Below are 12,004 nucleotides of genomic sequence, written 5' to 3' on the forward strand. Positions count from 1 at the left end.
ATATTGTCTTCACCAGTGCACAAAACTTTAAAACATAACGACTTTCAAGGAAAGCACTTACTTTCAAACAGTTATATCAATTTTATTTGCAGTACCCACGTGGTACAATTAAAATAACTAGAATAGTCCCCTCCTGAATAAAATATGAGAGATAAATGAAAAGCTAATTGTGAGATTTTGGTTCCTATCTATAGAATTGTTTCATAATAGAACATTTTTCTAGCAGTTTAGTTTCAAAGATGAGGCAGGATTTGTCAAAGAGAATAGTCCCAGGAACACTGATTTACCTCCCCCCCCCCCTTTTTTTGAAAAAAGTTTAGAGTCTTCATCTAACTGCTCTAAATAAAGTGCAACTGTTCAATAATGCTTAAAAAGTTAGTATTTCTATTTGTAATGGTTTAGAATTTGTATGCTCATGTTCAGTCACTGTATAATAACGAAAACATTTTATTTTCAAAGAAAACCATGCTATTCTGGACCTATAACCCTGGCCAGAAGCTGTTTTTTTGTATCATTTTATGGCAGCTTTAGATGTATTTTTTCAGGAATTCGCAGAAACAAGCTATGCTCTTGAAGGGCATGCTTTCACTTTGGAAGATATAAACTAGAGTTTCAACCAACCTGAAAATCTAGACACAAACTTTGATAAATGCAGGGTTAGAATAGTTTACTCTCACACAATTAGCAATCAGCTTTATCCTATACTTCCCCTGCCTCCACATCATATGACATCCTTAGTGACAACCTAGAATTCAAGGAAGGCACCAAGTAACGATGAAAGCGCTTGCCTTCTGGTAACAAAGCTACAAAAACTGCTTAACTGCATGTTCACATGAAATGCTGAAATCATCTTTGGGATGGTGTAAGCACAACCAGGTTCTTAAAAGCAACACAATATATGATAAACAAAAGCTTATGATTGGCTTGGTGTGCCACTCTGAATACTGTAATGGATAAATGGGACACAACTATCAGCTTGTACAGTTAAACCACTTGAAACTAAACTTAGGTCCCCAAGAACAGAGACGCTCATTTCCTGGGTTGAAGACCTGGGCAATTCCCTCGGAAAGCTTCACCATGGATGAACAAAAAAAGCACTTACTGTCATGAATCAGAAAATGATGATTCAAAGCTAATGGCAAATTGTGTGTGAAGAATATATTGTAGGCTAAAGCAACATTACAGAGGCTTGAAAAATATGAAGCCCAATTATTGTAGCTGCGTAACTGAACGAACGGTTAGCCAGAGAGATAGTATTTCATACACTGCAGAGCAGGACTGTCTGCACTCCAGAAAACAAACTTAAGGCCTACAGAAGACACTTTTATTATTGTGAAAGGACAGTCTGCAGAGAGGAAATATCCAAATATAAAAGTATATATAACATGAACTAAACTTAAAGTATGCTAATTGTTGGTATTTGTGGACATGTTTACCGTATGGATCAAGTATGAAAAAGCACACAATGTAAGGCATAACCATTAGGAAACAGATGGCAGACAGAACTGGTTGAATATATATAAAGGAGAGCTGTGGCTTGGATTCTTTGTATTCCTGCCGGTGAATTACAGGATCCTGCTGAAAGCTGTTCAGCTCTGCACTGTTTACAAGCATGCGATTAATTGCTTGCTACCTATTCTCCATCCTGAATAAAGAAATCAAAGCAATAAATCCAGTGTCAAATTGAGCCCTATGGATAGGCAAAACCAAGGGAATCTAGCTTTTGGAACAAGCGAAATTAAGAAGAGGTTTTAGCAACCAATGCAAATACCTACTCTCTGAAGTGTTCAGTAGGAATGGGAGGCCTTGGAAGCAGCAGCCAAGATTTATAGGGAGTCTTGATTATATGGAAGATAAGAAGTACTCAAGAGTAGAAGGCATCTGTTTTGATAGAGAAAAACCTTACTAAGATAAATTACTAAATGGAAATGATCTACTTTACAGTTAAGTGGCCAGGAGGAGTTCTAAAAATTAGAAATGCTCAATCCTACTTGAGTGTCATTATCCATAGGATCAGATAATACAAATCATGAGTCCACAGAAGCAGCAAAGAATTTGTCACAAGGCGAGATTGTGAACTCTGCTAAAACAAGAAATTCTTCACTATTTGTTTTCCTTACAACACTGTGAGGAAAAAGAGCCTTCTGAACAAGAACCAGGTGCAATGAGAGTCTTCTACATAGCACTTTCTCTGAAAAATACCCATTTGAATGTTTTGATAGCAGATGTCATTGGGGTGGTTGATACTGAACCTGAGTTCTTATACCGTTCCACAGAACCATGACTACTCCATACTCAGTTGAGCTGAAATTTCCTTTTGTTTTTAATCCATAGCACTACAACAACAGCATACAAAATATATACATTCCGATGCCAGGAACATTGTCTGTGCTAATCCACAAACACCTGGGGATGTTTATCAGTCAAGAAGGCTATGCCATCCCAGTTGGCTCGAAGCAGATTCCAGTGTCAGCAACAGGCCAGGAAGATTTGTCTGCTTATTTGTAAACCAAGCTTTGAAAAGAGCTACAGAATATACTATCATAAAATTAGCAAGTGGACCAGGTGTGAATACATTGAAATGTTCCATTTCTTGGTATGTATGCTTATTATAGTCAAAAATTGGTAGGGATGCAAGTCAAATAATTAGGAGTCTCTATTAGTTACAATGTCACACTGGTAGTAAGCTTTACCAACCACAAAACCTATTTCCTGATGGAGTTGGCAACTCTATCCAGAGGGCCCAAAGCAGCAATTATTGTGGGACTGGATATCACCAATCTCAGTAACATGAGGCATAAACACCAAGCTGTATTGATTTTAGGAATCACACACACGTTAAGCACTCAGAAAAACCTCACACTTACCAGGGTTAAAAAAAGTCAAAGCAAAATAAGGTGCTATACTCACTAGTGGTTATTTCCTTATATTTTATATCAACTCAAAAGACCGTGTTCTGAAAAGTGTTCTCAATCTACAGCTAGAGATATAAAGTTATTTGCCTTTTTTTCTTTTTCCATGTAATTTTTACTTTCCATCTGATTGATTACATGCGAATGCTTTGCATGTATACTCACAAGGTATATGTGAATGTAAAGAAGGGGAAATCAGCCTCAACCTGTGGAAGTTTCTTCTCAAGGTGAAGTTCCCTCACAAGGGCTTATGTCTTCTCACTAAAATATAGACCATAATCAGTATCAGAAAAATAGCCTCAGTTTAGAATAATCCAGATAAATTAAGCTTTACAGATACTGTGGCAGAGATGGAAGGCTTTATCCTGCAAAACAATAGCTACGATATTGAAAAACAGCCATAGTAGTAAGACTGCATAAAAGGTCTCTGGCTTTAGCTGTCAATTAGTTAATGAAGGTAATACAGTATGAAGAGACTACTATGAAGAGAAAGAGATCACATATGAACCAGTTCACTGAAATTTTAAATGCAAATTGGTTGTTTCGTTCCTCTTAAATACAGGCGGATGTTTGCTTTACCTGTTGCAAAGATTCATATTGGCAGATTTCACTTTAAGCCTTAAACACCATGGAACAAACTAAAAACTGTATTTTCATTATAGGCTTCCTAACAGAAACATGCTTCCCATGCAAAACATAGGGTCAGTAAAGCAAACTTTGTATTAGTCCCCCCTCCCTGTTCCAAATCAGGACATTTCATGTCTCATTTCTAGACAATGTGTAGTTTTAATTCTGCCAGCTGGATCCAGATTCTATTGAAATATGGGAATTATCACACTAAATTAGACCCACAATCCACATCATCAGCTATTTTGAGATATTTAGCTCATACTGTTTCAGGAAGAGACCCTAAGAACAGACAAAGGTGTTATAATCTGCTCCACCTGCAAGCCCTGGTGATCTCCAGTACTTTGATTAGCTTAACCATTGAACCTATGAAGTTTAACATTGTTTTAAGAACACAGTATGTCTGTCAAGACTATCAAGCCTCAGATGTGACAGTATTTTAAGCAGTAGTGCAGACTAGGCTCTAGCTTGACCTCCCACTCATTTCACATAGACCAAACAACCAAGTCTTACTCTGGGTTACTTTCTTCAGGAATGGAATCAAAAGAAATTGATGTTGATCTTCCTTCCCCAAGTTTTTTCCTAAGCATTTTTTTTTACATTGTTACTAAAGGCTCCCCCAAAATTTTAATCACTGGGATTAGACCTTCTCAAAGTAGCATTAGATAATGTATCAATGCCAAGAGCCACCTGAAATCATATCTCATCACTCCTACAGCAAGGTGAAGCAGATCTGTCCCCTTCAATGACCCAGCAGGAAAATAAGAAACAAATCACATTCACATCATATTGTTTGTTATGGAAAGAGAGGTTATTACAATCACTTTGTACTCTTTAAGTGATTTTTCAATTTAAAAAAAAAAAAACACTCTAAATTAATCACTAAGGTGACACTAGTATTTGCTTACAAATCAATAAGCAGATACATACATTACAGACTGTACAGATAGTTATCGTCATTTGTTCTTTAACACCGCTGTAAAATATTTATGCTGTATTCCTTACAAAACAATACAGTATGCTGCATACCAGAAATAAAAGGTACAACATGTTATTTGGATTTTAACTGAAGAAAGTTCGTCAGATGAAAAACTTGCGTGTAAGAATATATTCTCTAAGTGTAAATATCATGGGGAAGAAAAAAAAAACAAAAAACACAGAAATCAGAAGTTTGAGTGTTGCTAATAGACCTTGCCTATTTCACTTCCAAGTCCTGGCAAAGGAAGTCCCTTTCTGATTATTCTGTGAAATTTATAAATCGACTTTGCAACACAATGAACTAAATACTCCAACTTTAATATTTTGCATTCATACCAAAAACAATTAGCAGTTTTTACAAATAGTGTTATTTACTAAAACAACTCTTGTACAACAGTGCAGTATATCTAAATATATACATATGCCAACATCAAAGGGAGCATCAAAACAAACTAAAAAGAATGCACTTTCCTACTGCGCACTTTATTAAAACCAAAACAGATGCAGCAGGTTTTTGTGTTTTTGTTTTTGTTTTTTTTTTTTTTTTTTTTTTTTTTTTTGATGACAACGACAGAACTTATTTGGATTCCCAGAAGCACATGCAGGAGAGAAAAACAAGAACTCCTACCACCTTTTTGCTAAGGTAGCAGCAATAAAAATGAGCTTTAGATCTTCAATTTTATATTGAAGCAAGTGGAATGTTTTTAAACACAAATATTTAGTTTAAGAAACAAGGCTTCAAAGAGTTATACAGTGTTTTTATACATTGAAGAAAAAGTTCAAATTTCAAGGCCTTCCCACGTTTGACTGTGGTAGTATGCACTGTGTGTATAGCATACACATAAAAGTTAATATTCTTTGCTGCAGCTGAAAATGAAAAAGGAGCATCTGTAGTGCAAAGTTGGTCAGCTTTACTAAGATTGATTAGCAGAGTAAAAAATGATTCTGCCTGCTGTTAGCAATGTAATTTTTACTTTACTTCAAAATCTTCTACTGATTTTTAAAAGGAGAAATTATGCTCCCCATTCTTCACAACAGACACATGCATTTTCTCCAAAGGGAACTGCCATACTGCAGTCCTGTAATTCCAAGTGCCATTGGAGCTGCTGTAATTACAGAAGTTCTTTCTCATTCTTTCTGTGAAACCCAGCAGACAAGGAATAACGCAAGACCTTTATAAGCAAAGACCACATAGAAATCTTTGAAATATGAGTGAAAAATACAGGTAAGTGATATTAGAGAAAATACTGAAAAAAAATATTGGAGAATGAGGTATTAAGCAGTTCTCCAGTGTAAATCTGATGTTCCTGCCATCTAGATGAAATCAGAGAACTATTATAGCAGCCTAGAATTGATCAGCAAAATACATACATGCTATTAAAAGCAGATTTATCTCCTAAATTGCACCCAAGTATTTGCAATCTGGCAGAATTCTCTAAAGTTCTGGTGACTCAAATCCATTTTAGTGTGTTTATGACCCCTCCCAATAAAATCTATTAATAGTAACTCTACCATGAAGGAAATACATGCAGTAGTTCTTAGATTTTGTTTAACTCCAGCATGTTGTCTGATACTCCTTGTTACTGCTGTATTACTACTGTCTATGTACTCTGGTTGGTGACATTAAATACACTTCTCTGCGGGTCCCAGTTACTAAGCAGAGGTGGATTAGTATGTTGCAACCATTATGCAGTCCTACACTCTGTAACATACTCCCATAAAATTTGATTTGCTACACTGATATTAACACTCTGCTTCAGTGTTTTTTCTCTGAATAGCAAAGGTTATGTTATACCTACATAAACTGAGATGATACACACCAGTAAGCAAACTTCATTTATAGAAGTGAAACGAACAGAAGGCACTTTCCAGAGTTTGCTCCAGTTTATGAAAGCTAAACCATTACAACACTCTTTCCAAAATTAATTTTCATTTTTATATTCCTTAATGAAAGGGTTAAAGCATTATAGAAAATATGATGAAAACATTTTATCAGTTCATTGACAATCTATGTGTAAAGAAATATGGAATTCAAAAATTAAGCCTTCTATAGGAACATGGAAAACAGCTGACATTTCTGGGGATTCTTAACTTTCAAACAGACTGACTTCTTGACACTGAGGGTCTTTGCTATAAAACGCTTCCATACAGTAGCTGTAGATATACCCCGCCCCATTCAGTGTTCAATACCGTAGTAAGACAGAACCTCTGTGAACTTGGTCAAAACAATGCACAAATGAGAAATCTCAGAACAGATCACAGCAGAGAAGCACCAGCAATGGCATCTTCAGGTAGACAATACTAAACCAGCAAGCAGAGAGGTAAACTGAATTGTGACTGCTAAATAATTTGTTAGAGAGGGGAAGAAAGGATGAGTGAAGGAATTTGTGCAACAACGGTATCTAGTAAGGTAAAAGAAGGCACCACTGAAGCACATCCAGAGTAAGAGACACAACCAAGTGAGAACATGAAAGAATCTTTTGTGTTGTTTAATGAAAAAACCTACAGAGCTAATGATCTACTGCACAAATAGATAAGGAAAACAGATTATGCCAGCTAACAAATTCACAGATTTGTTAGAGTTAGTAACTTTGAGCAGTGGCTCTAATAAACAGCACGAAGAAAAATAAGAAGTGTCCATCTTTTTTTTCCCCTCTAAACTTTTACTGTATTGAATTTAGAGTGGCATTGCATTTAAAGAAAGGGGTTTCATCATGATGAGCAGAATAAATCAAAGGTGATTTAAATTTTCTTTAAAAATGGATGTGTCCAAGAAAAATAAGATGGAAGACAGAAAAACCCGAAGAAACACGTACGTTTTCACTGTTCAAAGGAGAAACCAGGACAACCATTTCTGTTAAAGACTTGAAAACTTTTTTAAAAATAAGGACAAATTAACAAAAAAAACTGCCAAGCCATTTCTGCATGGAAATTCCATAGGCCCTTAGTGGGAAACATCATGCAATATATGTGAAAAACTAAGTATATGAAGAGTCAAAGTCAACTCGGCTGTTTTGATGCTTCAAGCTCCTCCTTGGAGCCTAAGAACCATGGAGTAAGAACAGTTATTTTCATTTTTCTTCTGCAGAACAGAATACTTCTATTCACATTATTTTTCTGCATTCAGAATAAGATACCTAAAACATATAGGGAGCACTATATAAGCCTTACATTTCCTTTCTAAAAAAAATCATCTCTTCAATGTATTAAAAAGCAATCTATGATACGATGACTTGGATTTAAAAACAAGTGAACAAAAAACCAAAGAAAACGAAAAGCCCCCCCCAAAAAACAAAAAAAGTTTCCTCTTCAATTCCACAGTCTTGTCACAATACCAAGCACTGACAGTTTTCGAGGGTTTGAGGGAATTACAAAGGAAGGGAGGGGGGAAAAAAAACAAAAACAAAAACTGAAAATACAAGTCTCAAAATGGCCAGCTCTTCTGGCTTGATCATCATCCAGTGGAACAGATCAGCTATGGGCATGTTTTGTAACCATTCTGGTTAGGAGTCAAAGTAGTTGTTTGAAAGCATTCAGAGCCAAAACACCAGCATCTACTTAAATAGTGAAACAAAGACATGCTACATAATTATGAACAGATGGCAGGAGTGTACAGGATAACTGAGGTTAACTGATAGTATAATGTACACCAATTGTAACATTTAATTCCAGAAGCATCACATTAAAATACAGTGCATAAAAACAAACATTTGACATATACACTAAGACAACTGAAAGCACAGATTTGATGTTGAAGCCATCTAGTATTGCTGGAATAAGAGTCACCAGAAAAGGTAAGAGGACACCAGGATGCATTAACAGATTGAATACAAATGGAAAGTAACAACAGTCTCTGTACAAGAAAGTCTGATCAAGCATATGTAAAATGTTGCCTTCCATTATCATATTCCTTTTGCAGCACCTGAGCCTTAAAGAAAGAAATAATATGCCTTAAAGAGCAACCTGGCTAAGTTACTGAGAAACAAAGGTTAATGCATGTTGCTGCAGGAGAGAATTCAAAGTAATCTTGAAGTAAATCAAAGAGGCCTCATAAAACTATTTATATTACAGAAGGACTAAAACTCAAATGCTGCAACAATTGGAAACTGAAAAAATTAACAGATGTTTAAGGCAGAAGTGTTTTGTGTAAGAACAGTAAACACAGAACAAATTGCTAAACAAGGCCACAAGAGATAAAATAAAGCCCTGAAGGTTTGTTCAGCAAAGTGATTTAACTTGTCCATAATTCTCCATGTTCTAAATAAGAAGACTTGAATAAAGTAGTGTTATTCATGCTGTGTGTTGCAGTTTAAATCTCCATCGTTTCTTTTCCAACTCAATTTGTCTTTGGTGTAATCTCTACCAACACACACAGAATACAGTTCCAATTCTCACTGTAAAAAGCCAACATGGAAAAAATAAATTATATACTTTTGATGATAGAATGTAAGATTCTGATCTGTTTTATGGTCCCATGATACGTTTAGCAGCCTCTGAATAATTGGTTTAAGTTATTAGTAGTATCTGAAGCAGAATCATAATTTGCTGTTATCTTCCCAGATCACTTTAAAAAGTTAACTAGTTTACTTTGGTAGATAAAGCCATCTAATAGTCATGATACACTTGTGTTCAATTCAAGAGTAATGAAACCTAGACTCAGGTAGGTTTGGAAATTTATATATAGACCTTAGCTTGTAAGTGTAACCATGATATGCAGAATTACAACTTCTCCTGCATTGCAAAAAGACATCACATCTGTCATAAAACTAGATAAAATTATGAAACATGGTTGTCAGTTCTTGATTAAAATAAAATAGTGTAAATTTTTTTTAAACACTGTGTTAAATATATTCACATGATCACCATAGCTATACGAAACGGCCACTATTGCAATCAAACACTATATGTACATAACATATATGCCACAACAGTTTGCAAGTGTTGAGTTTTCACAGACTAGCCAATCTTATCAGACATAAATAATCTTGTACCAATTTTTAGGCATTTTAAAAGGAATTAAATGTCCTAAATATATCCATTCCTCTGCAAAATTAAAAAAAAAAAAAATCCTAAAAAGTCAGTGCAAATTGAACTTGTTCACCAAGATAGATTCTTATTAAGCTGAGGATAAACAAAATTTAAGAGATTAAAGGAAGAAAATCATAACATTGTCAACTGCATTTAGCAGAGGTTAAAGAAGATTAGGAATCAGAAGTCCTGGATCCTATAGTAGAGCCTTCTGGGAGTAACTATGTTGTGGTTGCTGTGGTGGCGGCTGTGGTTGTTGTGGAGGTGCTTGTTGACTGCCTGTGGGCTGTGGCAGAGGTGTAGATGCTAAGTTATAGTTTGGCACCTGGGACATATTAGTTCCAGCATTCTGATAAGCAGCAACATCAACAGAAGCAGGTGGTGGACTATACACTGAAGCCTGGTTAGAATATGTATTTCCAGCAACAGAGCCAACCATTGCACTGAAAAAAAGTAAAATAATTTAAGATCAAATTAACAAACAATTTACCAACAAAACAGCAACACTAACATACATTTCACCGCTTCTTCAGTTGCGTGCACGCACTCGCTCTCTCTCTCTCTACATATACACACACACAAAAAAAAGTATCTCCTAGGTCTGGACAACTTGCATATTTAACCAATGAATTTTCCAAATAAAACTCAAGCATATTCCTCATTTAACAAACTTCCATAGATTTTAAACTAGACCATACATCTATACTTTGGTTAATTTCAATGTGTAACACAGAACCCCATCTATCTTCTGTTCTGCTCATTAAAAAAAAAAAATACAAACCTATTTTAAGTGATAAAACAAGTCAGGTGAAGTATGCAGAAGCTTACTTTACCAATATGTGTCCTACTACCCCAAATAAGTAACTTCTGGCAGGAGAGAGGGACAAATACTTGAAAAAAGTTGGGAAAGACATGCATCTTGAGTTATTAAGTAAAGCTATTTTATACAGCCAAAAAACTTACTCTAGTCTAAAAGTCAATTCAAAACTTTTCCCATAATACAGGTAGTTCAGCCCAATCACTGCCTAGTCTCAGAACAGAAAGCCACCTGCAGCTCCTTTATAGGGTGAAAGCTACATAAGCTTTATTGAATATTCATAGTCCATCTACTTCTTTCTCAAAATTAACAGAATTCTCTCCCATACTACCACAGTAAAACATCTGAAACAAAAGCACAGAACAATACACACTAATTCAGGAATTACACAACACCAGCCCGAGCAGCAGATAACCTTGATCATTAAAGGTACATAAATCAGTCATATCAGTATCATTTTCTTTAGTTTTTCTTATAAAAACAGATGTGTTCAAAGTTTGTCAGGTCTTGTAGGTTTGTTTGTTTGTTTTAAACCAAATACACAACATCAATAAAAAGCACATTGGAAATAATTGCACTGAATTATTTTTCCATTGTGTTTAAAATTAAACTTTTATAAGACAAAATTTCTCCTTTAAATATTATTTGTAGTCCTTTACGTTTAAATTAATTGAAAACTTAAATAGGAAAAACGTAAGATTACTTGGTGTAGGATGTTTGTGCAGCTTGACCAGGCAGTCCTGAGCTGGCAGATGGAGTAACTGTGCCTTGGCTGAGAGAAGGGAGTTGTTCAGGAGGAAGATTATAGCCTTGAATATGGCCCATCTGTGCACTCCCTGCCACCAAATATGCATTACTTTGAGGTTGCCCTGGATAAACCTAGGAAATTAAATATAGGAACATAAAAAATAAAATAGAGGAAGATATTGGTACTTAACATCTGACTTTGGAACTTAAAAACAGTCTATAAAACCCTTTATTACAGGTATTTTCATGGAAAGCACCCGACTGTCTTCTATTTAGTGTAGCAGCATGAAAGAAATATTAGATTTTCAAAGGGCAGTATTTACATATCTATCCTCAGACTCCAGTGCATGAAAGGTGAAATAGTTTACTGGACAATTTGTATTCCAAATTTTATTTCAACTATTGTCATTCAGGATTATTAGAATTTCTAACTTCTGAATTGGAAATGCCAAAGGATTTAATTTATGTAACAAATCACGGTTCAAAGCAGAAACTAATTTTTGATGCCCAGATAACTTCCACAGTGCAGAGCCGTTAAAATAAAAAGTCAAATATATGTTATTTTCTTATCTTTAGCTAAACTATCATTTCATGTAAGTAACTGCTGAGACTGTCATTGTAAAATAGTTTGAGCAATGGGGGAAAAAAGGTCTTAAAAAGTTTCAGTTGACAGTAAGGTTAGGTTTTACAACTAACTAGAACAAAAGCCTGTTAGTAGATGCATTATATTCTCTAGATTCTAAAATCAAGACTAAATTTCTAAAATACGCTTTACTTCACTCATGAAGTATTTGGCTTAACACAGAAATTGCTAGAAGTTATCAGATCTTATGCTTAACTGAGTTCATGCAAGCTAATGATATATGGTCCTTCTATCTTAAGATACATGAATCTC

At 35.2% G+C, this 12,004-nt stretch overlaps 1 protein-coding gene across 2 annotated transcripts in view; it reads right to left on the bottom strand.

Moving 5' to 3' along the window:
• Positions 1-4,814: 4,814 nt before the first annotated feature.
• STAM (signal transducing adaptor molecule) overlaps positions 4,815-12,004 on the bottom strand; it is a 41,462-nt gene continuing 34,272 nt past the window's right edge. For both annotated transcript variants that reach the window (XM_064505978.1, XM_064505977.1), the window contains 2 exons: positions 11,066-11,241; positions 4,815-9,988 (listed from right to left, as the gene is read on the bottom strand). In XM_064505978.1, the coding sequence (XP_064362048.1) occupies positions 9,742-9,988; positions 11,066-11,241 (423 nt within the window). In that variant the 3' untranslated portion in view covers positions 4,815-9,741. The remainder of the gene's footprint in view (positions 9,989-11,065; positions 11,242-12,004) is intronic.

This window comes from Dromaius novaehollandiae, chromosome 2 (assembly GCF_036370855.1).
Source record: "Dromaius novaehollandiae isolate bDroNov1 chromosome 2, bDroNov1.hap1, whole genome shotgun sequence".
Taxonomy (NCBI): Eukaryota; Metazoa; Chordata; class Aves; order Casuariiformes; family Dromaiidae; genus Dromaius; species Dromaius novaehollandiae.